The sequence below is a fragment of the Diorhabda carinulata genome, chromosome 3, assembly GCF_026250575.1.
Source record: "Diorhabda carinulata isolate Delta chromosome 3, icDioCari1.1, whole genome shotgun sequence".
NCBI lineage: Eukaryota > Metazoa > Arthropoda > Insecta > Coleoptera > Chrysomelidae > Diorhabda > Diorhabda carinulata.
The window spans coordinates 13,632,298-13,648,262 of record NC_079462.1 but is presented as its reverse complement, the minus strand read 5'-3'; the positions used below and the strand labels follow the sequence as shown (position 1 = coordinate 13,648,262).

The 15,965-nt window shown below is 30.0% G+C and overlaps 1 protein-coding gene across 2 annotated transcripts in view; it reads left to right on the top strand.

The window, feature by feature from the left end:
• The window catches only part of LOC130891036 (protein I'm not dead yet), a 70,334-nt gene extending 59,582 nt beyond the window's left edge, over positions 1-10,752 (top strand). For both annotated transcript variants that reach the window (XM_057795525.1, XM_057795524.1), the window contains 4 exons: positions 197-442; positions 2,564-2,877; positions 5,464-5,844; positions 5,967-10,752. In XM_057795525.1, coding sequence (XP_057651508.1) covers positions 197-442; positions 2,564-2,877; positions 5,464-5,844; positions 5,967-6,218 — 1,193 coding nt within the window. In that variant the 3' untranslated portion in view covers positions 6,219-10,752. The remainder of the gene's footprint in view (positions 1-196; positions 443-2,563; positions 2,878-5,463; positions 5,845-5,966) is intronic.
• Positions 10,753-15,965: the final 5,213 nt, after the last annotated feature.

The following is a 15,965-nucleotide window of genomic DNA, read 5'->3' as shown; positions in this document are numbered from 1 at the left end:
ATATTTTAATTTAGGTAAACTCAAATATTTTCATGTATAAAAGAAATTACAGAGAAAACGATACTAGTATTTAAATCACATATAACAAAAAACCATATACTTGAAAACACAAAGATAAAATTAGACTAAGAACCAAAAAAAAACATTTCATGTGATTATAGGAGTTTTTTAAAGTTTACTAATGTTTATCTTACAGAAGCAACGTTAAATGCATTAGAAGAGCAGGGCATCGGCGAGGTATTTGAAAAAAAAAATCTTGAAGGTGAATTCATAACTGTAGATAATGGCGATATGGAGAATAGACGACCAACAAGGACAACTATGTGCTATTTTATTTCCACTGCTTATGCTGCTAGTATTGGAGGAATGGGTTGCATTATTGGTTCAGGAACCAACCTTACATTCAAGGGATTATATGAAACGTACTTTCCAGAAAGTCCAGGTAATTAATGAAAGCCAATTCAAATACTTATTCTGAATGCCAATATCCAATATATTTATAATATATGAATTTTTGCACATCCAAAGCATAAATAGACAGTTTTATATGAAGGAAATATAGATATGTTCGGTTGAGATTATCAGTAGAATGTTTCTTTCAAATTGGGATACGAATAGAAATTACTCAAGTGGGAAGTAACTGTCGTGAAATCAAACCAACTTAGGGAACGGAATGTATTTATTTTTCGAGAAACTTTACACAAACTCACTTATTACTGATATTCTGGAAATACAATATAAGCTTCAAAAAGTTGCAAATTACGTTGGGCGAGTGGACATGAGAAAATACAAGGCCATTACTGGGTGAATCAGTTAACTAAAGCGATAGTGACATCAGGAAACGAATATAATAGTTATCCTTATATTCAGGTATTCCCGAAATAGAACAATGATTACCAGTATTTTAGATGCCCAGTGAGGGCATAGTTCTATTAAAGTACAACTCGGGAGCATCGATGATATTAAAAATTTATTGTTTACTGTTTAACGCTACATCCTATTTAAGTAATGATTTTTTTAAGAAAAATTATTTAAAGACATGCTCATAATTCACATACATATCTTTCCAAAACATGCAGTTGAAGCAGTCTTATGGGAAATGTTGTTCCTATTGCTTCACTTCTTAACCTCTTTTTGTGATGTCTGTTATGAACGGTTTCTTCATATGAGTATCCTTATGATCCTATTTTTCTTAAATTTATTTGAAATATTGTACACTTAATGGCTTCTATACTGATTTCTGGCCGAAAGAGTCATTGAATTTATGTATAAAGACATATATCAATAAATTTAATTCTTTCAGTAATTTATAATTGAATAGTATTCTCAAGATTCTATAAAATATTTTTCATTTTGTTATGAAGTTTGATATTTGTTAATATGGGAAAAGCTTTAACCAACCGATTTCCGATCTACCGGTGAAAATTTCAATAGAGCTTCGCCACAAATTATAATAAACTCCACTGTTCCATGGAACTACCATTCTATTCTACCAAAGAGTAATAAGAAAGTTTCATCGGGGATCACTTTTGTTGTTTGTTCACTTTCATCAGCTTCATGTATTGTAGTTTTAAAAAATGCACACAAAGATGAGAGAATGGATATATTAAAATGGTATTATGGTATATCAACAAATAATTAATTGGTTGATTTGTGCATATGGATTACAGTCCAATATTAGTCGAATTATCCAAGAATTGTGTGTTTGTATGCAAAAGTAGGAAACAGCGATCTACCATGTGAGAAAGCAATCAATGGAATTCGGTAAACAGGAAAATAAATGTTTTTGCTCCTGCTGAAACCAAATAAGATTGGAATATTTTAAACAGATATGGTTAACATTGTGTCAAAGTACAAATAACTCAGGAAATATATTCCAAAGACAAGGCGAGTGGCATTTTGTTAAGTTGTGATGGAAAATCAAAAGAAAAACGATTTTGTAACTTTGTTAGTTTTTGGATACATCAATATAATATAGTCTATTCACCGTAAGATTCGTTTTTACAGTTTATACAGTTCTACCACTTCTTGTTGACTTTGAAGGTTTCTGAAGATTTGATTCCAGCAAGAAGTTTTAAATTATTTGGAAAATACTTTTAATAATAAAATATTTTTTTTCGTGATTTCCCAGCCTTCTCTACAAATGATACAAATTTTGAAGAATGAAGAAGTAAGTAATCCTTTATGGTGGTATAAGCAAACTTTATGATGGAACTATAACTGAACAGCGCAGAGATATGAGACTATCTCTGTATCTGATTGAAAAATTTTTTAATATTGTTTTTGATCAATATTTTTAATTATAGTTCAATTTTGGAATGTCTTCTCTTCTTATTTATATGATTCGACTTACTATCCGCTCTTGGTTAGGTAGGTTAGGGTACTCAAAGAAGCAAGTGAATCAGTTTATTATAATTTTTAGACGTGATCTATTGAAATGTGCACAGGTTAATGTGTATATACACTAAAATTTTTATATAAACATAAATATTTCATCATTGTATGATACGATTTTCCCATTTTTGTTTGAATAAATAAATACGATTAATTTTATTTGGTTTAGGTGTGGAATTTACAAAATGGATGATTTTGAATGTACCTATTATGTTAATGATAATGTACTTGGGCATTATATGGCTTCAGTTCTGGTATATGGGATTATTTAGACCCAATTCGGTAGATGCTAAGAAGATAAAAGTTGGTTCACAAGGAGAAGCTGTTGCTAAAAAGCTCATTACCCATCAACTAGAGCAATTAGGTCCTATGTCTTTCCATGAGAAAGCTATAGGTGTATGCTTTCTATTATCAATTATTTTGTGGTTCTTCAGGAAGCCACAGTTTGTACCAGGTTGGGCAGAACTCATCACTGAACATAAAGTAAGAAACAGTTTATAATACTTTTATTAGTCAATTGACAAATGGAATCTCTTTATATGAAGAACAAATTTTCCTATGAATCGTTCTTTAAGTTGATCGCAGTAAAAATTACACAACCAATTTCACTGCGTCAATATAATCCTTGGGTGTGTTGTTACTAAAAACATGACTTGATTCAAAATCTCATTTCTATTTAGCAAGCCCCCAAATCCCCATGTTAATTCAAAGAATATTTCATATTCTTTAGAAAGAAACTAACTCACATAATCAATTTTTTCATTGACTGGGTCAATCCTTACATTCTTATTATGGTGAAATTTGACTTTATCGATTGGTAATATCCGTTTAACGCTAGAAGCATCCCCAAGAGAAGTTTCTCGATTGATTAGAAAACATCAGCTCACAAATACATATTCTACCAGAAAGGAATTTCTTTACAACTCAATATCCATTATTTCAATTGATTGGTTGCTATCCATATCATTCATATTGAACGGCAAGAAAAAAAATATCGTAGCTACTAAATTTGCAAGGAAACCAAATTCCTTGTCATCACTTCAGTTTGATAGTTTTGATGGAAACATGTTTGAATACCATTGAACGCTTATTTGCATATTCCAGTGTAGTAACCATGTCATGGGATTTGAGAAAATAAAAAAGACGCTAAAAATATAACAGCATATTTGCGAACAAAATAAAACAGTTTCTATCTCTCCTACAAAGTTCTTGGAGTTGTGTTAGAACATAATAAAAAATAAATTTATTTAGTATGCACTATCCATAATCCCTAATTTCAGTAAATTCAAAGCCATCTGATGTATTTCTATGGTGCATGATGAATGATAAAATTGACGGATTTAAAAATTCTTGAAATCTCTATTGTTTATTTTGGTAGAAACTCTATCGTCAAATCAAAACGCATTAGTTACTTATTTATTGACACGTCTACCATGATATCAAATTGAATTAAACAAATTAACTTGATGAATGAAATATTGTAAACAACTAATATCTTCTCTAAAAATACGCTTTATATTCCGATCGGTCAAGGCCTTTTTATTTAATTTCACTCATGCTTCTTAAACGGGAAGTTCAAAGTCTAACATTATTCATAGTATTCAATTGTTACAATAACTATGTTATGTTCCAAATCTGACCATAATTTACGAACCGAAATTTATACGATGCGTCTGTATTTAAGTATTATTCACAAAAAGAACTAAACAATCTCAACAGATATTTACAGTAAGTAGATATCGATCTATCATAAGGTTGTCTGGAAAAACATGAAATTTCTGCCGTTTCATGCAGAACTTTTCGGAAACTATGAGCGGATCACGGTCATTGATGTTCGGAAACTGATAGAGTTAATTGGGTCGTAGTTGATCTTTTCTATAGGGAGTCAGGCTAATTTCATATATGTAATAAAATATGGAACTACATTCTAGATCGCCCTGTAAGATTGTAAATAATTTTGAAATGTGAAAACTTATGATGGATATAATCGCTCAAATTTTCAAATTGATATCTCAAGCGAAGTGTCGAGTAAAATACCCTGCCGAAAGATGATCATTTCATTAGACGCATTGTTATGATGAAAAATGATTTATCGTACAAGATGGAAAATTACCAGAACCAGTCACAAGGAAAAAACGATTGGATCGGAGAAGCTTGTTGTGTGTCTGGTGGAATTATGAAAGTTTGATATACTCGACATCATTCCAAATGTCCGAGCTATCAATGCCGGGATATATAGTGGACAGCTGATGAGAATGTATCAAATTTTATTCGGAAACGGGTTCTCTTACAACTAAGCGATACTAAACCATATACTGCGAAAGTTACGCTGAATAAGATCGAAGAACTAGGTGATATTGAACTTCTGCCACATCCCTCATTTATCCCGCACCTTGTACTGTCAGATTACTTTTTAGTAAGATCCATGGCGAAATAATTGCATAGGAGAAAATTTTATCCGAAAGAGAGAGAGAAAGAAAATACAGTGCAACAATTTTTTGCATCTGAGCGTTGGGATAAAATAATAGCATACGATGAGCTATACTTCAACTATTAAGGCTTTCTTTTTGTATGACTATTCAATATTCAGGGTGAACATTGGAAATGAACATGATTTATGGACCCTCTATATTAAACTAATATGATCAATCTCCAATTTTCGAATCAATTTATTTAATATATATATATATATATATATATATATATATATATATATATATATATATATATATATATAATAATCTTACTACACAAAATCATATTCTTATTCTCAGAATTATTTTCTCGGACTAAATACATACATCATAAAGGCATCATAAGCAACTACCTCTTTTGGTTCGAAATTCTCAGCCAATATTAATCTGGAGAAGGTATTTTCAAACTTTTCAATCACTTAGTTTTATATTTATTTCGTATTACCATAAGGAAAATATGATGTAATAATGTGATTCTCTTTTAAAGAGTACAAAACATTGGTTTGATGTACAGAAACTAAATATATGCACTATTTATACTTGATTTAATTATTTGATTCTCATTTGTTAAATGTAATTTAAAAATTTTTTTCAGGTAAAGGACGCAACCGCTGCGTTAATAGTCGTAATGATAATGTTTATTGTCCCCTCCAAACTCGATTTCATTTATATGTTTAGCAGTAATGAGCAAAAGAGACCAAAAGCTCCTTCTCCTGCTCTTATTTCTTGGAAAATCGTTCAACAGAAAATGCCTTGGGGTCTCCTCTTTTTACTTGGTGGTGGTTTTGCCATGGCTGAAGGGTCCAAAGCCAGTGGAATGAGTCACATGATAGCTCAACATCTTAGAGGGTTCACTTCATTAAATAAGTATTACGTTATGTTGATTTCCGGATGCATGGGATCTTTTCTGACCCAGTTTTCGAGTAATGTTGCATGCGCCAATGTTATTTTACCGGTACTAGCTGAAATGTCTGTGGTAAGTACATCTCATTTTCTATAACTACCAACTAGAAGTTGTTTTCAAACCAATTTCGAACCATTAGAAAAAGATGCATTTCTGATTCATGAAGTATTAAAAATTAAATGTAATATTTTTAGGATGCCAAAATTCATCCGATGTATCTCATGATGCCCGCTGCACTGTGTTGTTCCTTTTCATATTGTCTTCCAGTATCAACTCCTCCTAACGCAATTGCAGCAGCTCCATGCAACATGCCATCTAAAGAAATGACAAAAGTTGGTATCGGAATGACGATAATTTCTTTATTGGTGCTATTTACCGTTTTTCCTTTTTACTCAAGACTTATATGGGACGTAGATACTTTTCCTATTTGGGCAAAAGATGATTAAAAATTTAGTATTGCCTACTTTAACTGTTTTATCCAAAACTTTATGGATAGAGAAAATTTTATTTAATTTCTTTTGTACATTCTATACTGTACTACAAACAATTTGCCTTTTTATTTAAAACAATTTTTTACTGATTAAGATTTAGAGAGAGTTAAGGTGGGTGAAAGTGAGATAATATTCAAATGAATGTATTTTATTGATATAAGTCACCTTTTAAAGAAGTTTCACCTCGCGTAAAGTAGATATGGATGTGTCACTTAAAGTTTATTTTATTTTTAACAAATCCATAAAAGTTTAGACAATGGTGTTAACGCACCTTAGAACTTTTGTTATGGTAACAATTTGATGTTTTAAAATTAGTAGATTATGGACAATATAATTGAATCAGTTGTCAATGTTTTCATATATATCCGTAGTGAATAGTGCCCTGCTGGAGATAAAACATTGAATTCCAATAAATTAAGTCAAGGAATCAATTAGGAGCAAAAAAGGTAATCTCTTATTTTCGGCAAAGTAACATCAATATTTTAAATGAGTAATGAGTATATTTAACATTTATTGTTGAAAAGATATTTGATTTTTTGATAATGTACGATTCTTCCTCTCAATAGAGAATAACTTTGAAATGGATATTGCATTATTGTTTATTAAAATAGGTATAACCATTTCACTAAACTTTTATTGTAGTTCACTATTGAAATATAGATACAAAAGTTAAAATAATTGATTTTCTTTTGATTCTTCACAAAGTTGCTTTGAAACAGGTAGCCATTTTATCTTAGATATATACTACATCTTTGAATGTACACATTGGCAGAGTTGCCACAATTTAAAAGCTGAATGTAAAAATTGAACTAGAAAATGTACTAGATTGTACCAACTTCAAACAAATTTAATTAAATTATAGAAAGATGTATAAACATAAGTTTAAATTAATTTTTTTTTTCCAAAAATGTTATATACTGTGTCAATTATTAGTTTAAGGATGAAAAATTTATATATAAGTTTACCGATAAAATTAGCAATGCAGTACAAAAATGTCACGATCTAAATATAAATCAACTTGGCTCTGTTTTCTAATTATTGTTATAATCTAGTACAATTTCTAGTTTATTTTATTAAACGAAAATATAAAATAACTTTATATTTGCGAACGCAAGGAAAATGTATTAGAAAAAAGGATAAATGTACTAGCGTATAAAATACACTAAAATGTGCTAAAATTGTACAATTGTACTAGCTCTGGCAACACTGCACATTGGTCGCATTTAGCGGACGAAACCGCTATGCAACTGTTGTAGAATCCTAGCGGATTCTTTCGCTGGCGCGTTCGCTACAAACTCAACACGTTCTGGAGCGGCCGTCATGTTTCTTAACGCTTTTATTTTGTGCTAGGTAGCGATAGCGGAACTGAAACAGAACAAGACCAGAAAGTTGTTAAAACAACTGTGTGCCGTGACTAAACGTTAAGTTGTAGCTTTCTTAAAAGAAAACTGATTTGGTCGAGAGAATGAAAAATAAATTGGAGCTCCATAAATTAATCGCATAATTTAGTTTTGATATACATACATCGTAATTTAAAGAAACTAGACAAAGTACCGCAACATAATGAACACTCGTTAAGTTCAATAAAAATAATTTCGTTTGAATACACTTAACCAAAAACAAATCAAAAACGGCGAGCCAGCGAACGTTTAGCACGTTCCCGATCACTCCGCTGAATGCAGCCATAATAATTCGGACAATATTTCAATTTTCCAACTTTTTTATTTATCATTTTATGATTAGTAGACAATTGATGGGCTTCCGAAGTATTATTGTTTCTAGCTATTTCTCTACGTGATATTTTCTACATTTAAACTTTAGTTTTAAGCCCAAAATCAGTCTTTGTATATTCAATAGCTCCAATAAATTACTCAAATATTATGCACTCATACAGTTGATGTTAAAATATTTAAGGAAGAAGTTACTTGAATGAAAAACACTGATTTCACCTGAGTGAATTGATTCAGTACCTAATCGTCGTCTAAGCGTCCGTTTTACTACACTCTCCATCTATTAATAGCATGATAACTTTCTTATTTTGTTTTATGAAAGCGATTTTCCATTTTAATTATAAAAACTGATTATTTTGTAATAAAACGTGCAATGACATTCTAAATATCTACATATTAAAAACATAAATTTATTTTAGATTTAATACAAAATACAAAAAATCGCTTATAAACGCTGATAATGTAGTAACAAAGTATTTGGGAAAGCTTTCATATTTGGTGAACTGGGTCGACTGCGGAAATAAAAAATCTGAATGAAAATCAGAAAACTATATGTACAAACCAATGTGCATAATGCTTAAGACCTTCCCTTCCTATTTTGTGCCATGCTTCACCCAAACCCTTCTAAGGTTCTCATGCCCCTCTATGTAACATAAATAATTTTTAATTTTAAAAAATATCCAATTGTGAAACTTAATGATAGGTTTTAGGAAAAAATCACTAGGAATTTTTCAACGAAACACATTAAGTAAATTCTTAAAACATATAAAGAGAAACTAAAATTCAAATTCTAAATAACTTTCAAAAAGATTTTTCCTATAATAATTTAATATTTTAAATTTAGTGAGTTAGGTCCAATTTGATTAGCTTCAGCTCAAGTCTCGCCCTTCCGTTATATTATATCCAAACTATTTCTTTTTTTTTACCAGTTAATAATTCATAGCACTAAATCCACACAGGTAAATGTGAAGATAGAAACGGAAAAAATAGTATTCTAGTACATTTGGTTGAATTTGGGTATTTTATATCTGTTTCTTCACAAAGTTATGCCATCGATCTTTTTATATTAAATATAGTTTTATCTATGACTGATCATCTTGCACTTCTGCGAGTTCCTCTTTATACTGCATATTTGATAAATCCGACAAATCCACTAATATTGGCTGCATTATCCATTTTGGAAAATCAATTTGTTTTAAATCAGAAAATTTTTCTTTTGAATAAATGACAAGTAAAAAAATGAAGAGATTTTTACGAATGAAATATTCAGAAGTAAATGAAATTGGCTGAAAGAGTCGACAATAACAAAATATAACCAACTTAAATTAGAAGCAAAATCTCTCCGTAAAATTATAACATTAATTAAACAAAAATCTAAATTATTACTAAATCTACGTCTAAATACACACGTGGCTGTGAAGAAAAGAAATGCTTCTCAGACTCAGTCAGCTGACTCAAAGCAAAAGGGTTAAACTAGTGTCGAGTTTATTTTCGAACTGCTCTCTTTTAAAATCAAATTGCTGTCCTGTGGGGCGTGGGCCCTACGTTAGGAAACACGGCCTTAAGTACTTTATTGAAGCTATGACTGTTCCTAACTACTTTGAAAACGAATTTAATCGTCAACAAATTCATACTTTGAGAGTAATTTTACGTCATTTTCTATGGCCTAGATAACGTCACAGCAATCAACAATAAAAAACATTATTTCAATAATAGAACTATAATGGCGTCAGAATTGATATTTTAATATTTTATATAATGTATGTATTTATTTGAATGAATAATTCTCAACGCTCGTAATAAAACTGGTTATATTGATTTCTAATATTGAATAATTCAAATTTAAACCTTATATAACCCATCTAAATCTCAATTACCTACATAAAAAATTGAAAATTTATAGGGATAGCCCAGTATTGTTATTAGAGTAGTTATTTTAGTACAGACTGATTTCGTCACTAAATAGAGTTCATACTGGTAGAGAGAGTTATCAATGTTGAGCTTATTTCACTCATAACATATCATTATTAAGTCTAAATACATAGAGTAGTAATGTAGCAAGTGTAATAATGTAATTGCTGTAAGTATTGTACAATCGCCGTCATCAATAAGATTGTAATATAAGAGGTATTGAAACCAAGATTTATAGAAGAAAAGAAATCAGACATATGAACAGCACAACACTAACAAATAAAGCGTACTCTTACATTTCTTAGTTCAATTTGAAGTTATTCTATTCACTGGATAAATTCAAATAATGTAATTACTATAACAGTTCATTGAATAAATGAAAAGTAATCACCGTTTACTATATTTTTAGCTCATTCACCAATAATAGTACCAATTTGCTCATTACTTCAATCCTAGCTTCATGAATTTGATTAGAGAAATAAGATTAGGTGTTTGTTCTTCAGTAGTATATCAACAAGATATTGTTTTCACTTTATATGTAAATTAAGCATAATCTCTACTAGTGAACTCCAGACATGACATTAGGGTTGGAATTACAGTGCTAATATTTTTTCAATAGTCTTTACTTCTTGATAGTTTTTGCACCTTGCTAAGTACGTTGCTTCATAAATTTTGTTCAAAGGCACGGATGACTGCAAATGTATCTACTAAAAACATGTACTTTCAAAAACCGAGAAGCACTGTCAAAAGTATAAGGTGCTTTGTTTGAGAAGGAACTTTGACTTTTGTACATCACTGTATATAAATAATTCATTTTCATTTTATAGTATGGAAACGTGAATTAAAAACGAATGTGGTAAAATTGATCGCAGGACAGAGCAAAACTCAATAAAGAAATTGAATTGACATATCCTGATAATAAAGTTTTCTATTTTATTTGTTATGATAAATTTCTTTGGCTGCATTGGTTGTAACTTTATTACAGCTTTTTTACGTGATTCGATCACCACTTGGGGTAGAAAATAAATTTCTCTTCTCTACTACTCTCTGTAAAACAGGCTAAATATGCATAGCAGGGAACTTGAAAATGCTAATATGATTTCCTGTAGTTTCTTCTGTTGTAATATTGCATGTCTTGTTTATTATTATTATTTGCCATTTAGATAATTATTTATGAAACTAATGATACCAATGTCAATACTTGTCTTTCTTCTAGGAAAAACGTGAGGAAACTTTCAGTTTTTACCTTAATTACCATTTAGGAAGGTACAAACTCAAAAACGCAGAAAGTTTATGATTTTTACCTCCATGCATAAGTTAATTTTCCATTGGTCTTAACAAGTAAATTTATTTTTCAACAAAACCTCAAAGTAGATATGGTTCACGGATTGTGCAAATATATAGAGAATACTGACCTCAAGGTGAATTTCATAACATTTTTTCTCAAAATCGTTTGCAGCAGTTCTTTTGTTATTTCCAGATTTTACATACTACTCTTCGGATATTTATGTGCTTCATTAAGTTCTGTAGCGTACATTCTTTCTTTTCTGCATTCCATCTTCTGTCGATGTAACGACTTTTTTCATATAATATATATATAATATATTTTTCAAGTTTTTTTAAATTTAAAATGAATATTTACTTTATTCATCGATAATAAAATTAATACTTCACTTGCATTCCAATTATTTTACATGAATTGAGAATCCTTAAGAATTTATAGCACATGTTGAGTATGTTCATTGAAAATAATTTGAGTAATTGTAACCAATATACATATCGATTATCGCATTGACGTATAAAATAAACAATGAATGAAATAAATAATGTATGGTACCCTTAACCACAATTTTGCATTCTCAGTTAATGTAAATTTTAGTTTAAGTATATATTTATTTAAAAATTTGTGAATCTACCTAATAGTATCAACAAATTGTATTTTTATCAAAATATAAAGTAATTAAACTAATGTTGAAAGCTTGTCGTTTTATTACACTTTGAGTTTATCAAAAATCGCTATCCAAAAAATGGCTTAAACGCTATTACGAAAAACAAACTATTTACCAAATAAGTGTAGTGATATCTACACAAGCAGATTTTTTGCTAACTTCAAGTAATAATATCCATGTTTCTTGTTACCTTACAAAAAATTGAAAAATACATTTAGTGAAAGGAGTGAAAGAAGAAACAGAAATATATAGTTACTCAAATTCAACATACTGCTTATAAAAGTTGCAGCTTTTTTGTAGGTAAGTGATACATATTAACTCAACAATTAAAACGGCTCCGATATGCTACTAGTAGATAATAATTATTGCATTTGACTGCCCTCCCTCTTCTGGTCAATATAGTTAATTTGATGATGAAAACAAAATATTTACTCTTACTACTAAAAATGTTCCCATGAGCGTCCCTCATAGATTTCTTTTGAATCATATAGTGAATTTGGTGCCATGAAAGTATTATTAGTATTATGCTTTGTGACTTTTATCTTCAAAAGATGTGGAAAATAGTCATTTTTCTCCTCGTAAGTAAATAATTTGATTTTTTAATTTTAATATATTTTTCGAGCTTTCGTATACTTATGTATTCATCCTCTAGAAAATAATTAATTTTCGGTGATTTTGAATCGTATTAATTCTTGTAAAAATTTTGAATTTTTAAAATTCAGTATTCAAATTGACGCTGATAGAAATATTTCTATATTAACATACACAACGGAAACCACATCAAACACGAAGAGAATATTAGGAACCACCGAAATGAAAATAGTGCGCAGGATTGCTGGAAAAACACTTTTTGACAGGGAGAGAAGCGAGGACATTTGAAGAACAGGTAAGATTGACAACGTAAACCAATGGATATTGGGAAGAAGGGGAAAGTGGAACGAACACATAAATCGAATGAATGACAAGAGAATGGTAAAAATAGCTAGAGACAAGTCGCCATTAGGGCACTGATGCGTTGAAAGACCCCGCAAGAGATGGAGCGACAACCCCTCTAATAATTAAACGGCAGAGGATACGAGGAAAAACAAGCATTTTGCTTACATTAAAGAAGAAGAAGAATAACATAAGAACATAATGGTATAGGCAAACAATTCAAGATATTTAAACTTCAATTCATAAAAAGGATGAATAGGTAATAAACTAAAATCTAAAAAACCCAAAACAAAAGACGTAATATTAAATATCAATTATCTCGTAATGATTGTTACGCTGTCTACCTAGGGCAGAAATCTCAGTATTTAGAAAATAGATTAAAATGTTATCAATATAATAGAAAATTAGAACCGCATTAACGTACCACAAAATATCAAAAAAAAACATACATTCAATTATAAAGATTCAAAAAGACAATTATTAGAAATGAAACAAAGAAAGCCATTAATGATAAAAATACCTAATCAATGTAAAATTTATTTTATAAATTTTAATGCAACTACAAATAATTTAATTGATGGCTTCTATATATTGTTAAAACAAATTTTAATTAAATATTGATTAATTATTTCAATTAATCAATATTTATATCAACGTTAATTTGAATATTGAATTTTGAATCCTATGAATTTAAAAATTTTTACAAGAATTAATATAATACAATACAACCGAAAATCCTAATTAATTATTTCCCAGACGATTCGGAAGCTCGGAAAATATATTAAAGTTGGTCACGTTATGGTCAAATACAATATAAGAAATATCTATAAATGTATAAGAATAATAAAATTTTACTTACAATAATTAATTAAGATTTCCGGTGATTTTTGATATTATTAATGCTTGTAAAAATTTTTAAACTCATGGAATTCAATATTCAAGTTGACATTGATAGAAATATTAATTAATTGAAATAGTTATTCAGGTTACTATAAGAATTTTCAACAATTTTTAATTGTTTAGATTATGATTGACCTTGAATTTTTATAGGTTAGATAAGGATAAGTTGTGGTGAATGATGTTCAATATCAATTGGTGAATTTATAGATAACATTAAATTTCAATAGGTTAGGTCTTTATGAATCTAGTTGAATATTTATTGGCTAGAATATAAATGACAATAAATTTTATAGGCTAGGTCGTTATAAGTGAAGTGGAAATTTAGGTTAGGTTAGGTGAGGTTAGTTGGTTTTAATGGCGTTGAATTTTTATATAAATTGTTTTTTCAAAATCTAAAAGATATGATATGCATAAATCACACTAAGGTTATTTAAATCAGTTTTCTTATTAATGCATTGATAATTTTGGACAATATATTTTGTTTCTAAAAATAAACGTTTTTTGTAGTTTTTTCAGTTGTCAAAAATTTGGTAGATTCGCTAATGAACATCTATGAGGATATAATCTGCTATCACTCTTGTGAGAAGTTATCCGACTGATCAGTGACCTTTTTGACTGACCAATGTACTTTTTGTCACAATTTAAACAATGTATTTCATTTAATATGTTAGTATTCAATATACTACATTAGTATATGAAATACCTGCATTCAAAAATAAGTGCACAACCACAATTACACACCGCAAAATCCAAGCAGGATAATAGTATTTTTATATTATTATAAGCTATAGACGAACCACATCCATCCACCACTCTTGGTGCATTCCACTAAGCGATCACGGCTTCATTTGGGCATTCCACGTAGCGACTACGACCGTTGTTGTGGTTACGGTGAGAGCATCACTCATGACGTCATGACTAACGTTCACGACGACCCATGTCATGAGGTGGGTCGAAGTGAGCGTTGAAAGAATCAGCGGAATTTTCAAAACTCAAGCGACGCAGATTGCAACCATGAGAATCTGCCTCATCAGAAGTGGGATGGGATATCATTATATTCTTTTGAAGCATTCTTGTGACGCACCACCAAATATTTTACTAACTCCGCAGAAGATAGTTTGATTTTACTTCAACGTAAATTAGTTAAACATTCCACTAAAAAATTCAATGACTTACAAATTGTAACATAACTTCTTGAGTAATTCCTCTTACAATTTAACGCTCTGGACTAAGTGGAAAATGGAAAGATCGTGGTCGTGAACGTGACTGTCGTAAATGCTTAGTAGAATGCACCTATTATTGGACGTAGGCGTTCTTGAGAGTATACTAGACATATTACGGTCGGTGGTTTGTCATTGGTTTTTGACTTAAAATTAAATCAGTAATTTGTAAACTTTACTTGTTTTCTAAATATTTTCAAGTCTAGTACAAACTTTTAATGAAGTACATAGCCATGTTACAAAAAGTCCTGATATGTTAATAATTAATTTGTCATACACGTTTGGGCAGGTTTCATAAGTGATCATATTATTGGTTTTATATCTATAGATGCAAATTTGCCAGCCGAATAATATTTAAGCACTATCGGAGATGAAATTGTTCTTTAGGTAGCCAACCTATATCTCAACGCTTTGCCACGTTTCCAACCCATTATGCTTTAAAAGTGAAAGTTTTCCTAAAATGGATTGGATGTTTGTGTGGGGATATCTCAAGTATATGCAACTAGCATTACAGACCTCAAAACTTCATAAATTCGGAATATTCCACCCCAAATTTTAGCAACGTTCGAGAAGATTTATATAAGAGATAACAACAAGCTAAACAACACCTGAAACATTCATTATATTGTACTTTAGATCAAATACATCATGTTTTGCATAGATTAGTCGGAAAACCATATACATAATACTACTACAAGGACAATTGGTATGGGAAAAAACGTCCCTACGTTATGGTGCCGACAATATTCATTTTCTCTTTCGTTCGAGATACTTTATCTATACTGCGCATTGAGAATGCACAGAACCGAGCTAGAATCCCGGAGGATAGAGAAATCGTTGCCATCCTGTCTTCCTTAGTCGGAACAACCTCCACTTATAATAACTGTACATGTAGATGTATTACATATATACGGAAAACACATCTTTTATGATATAGTATTGTAAAATTTAGAATGAGCTTTTGAAAATATAGAAATAGAGAGAATGTTTATTAAAAATGAATAGTACTATGTTATACTTTCGTCAATCATTCAGTATATTCAAATTGGTATTTCAACT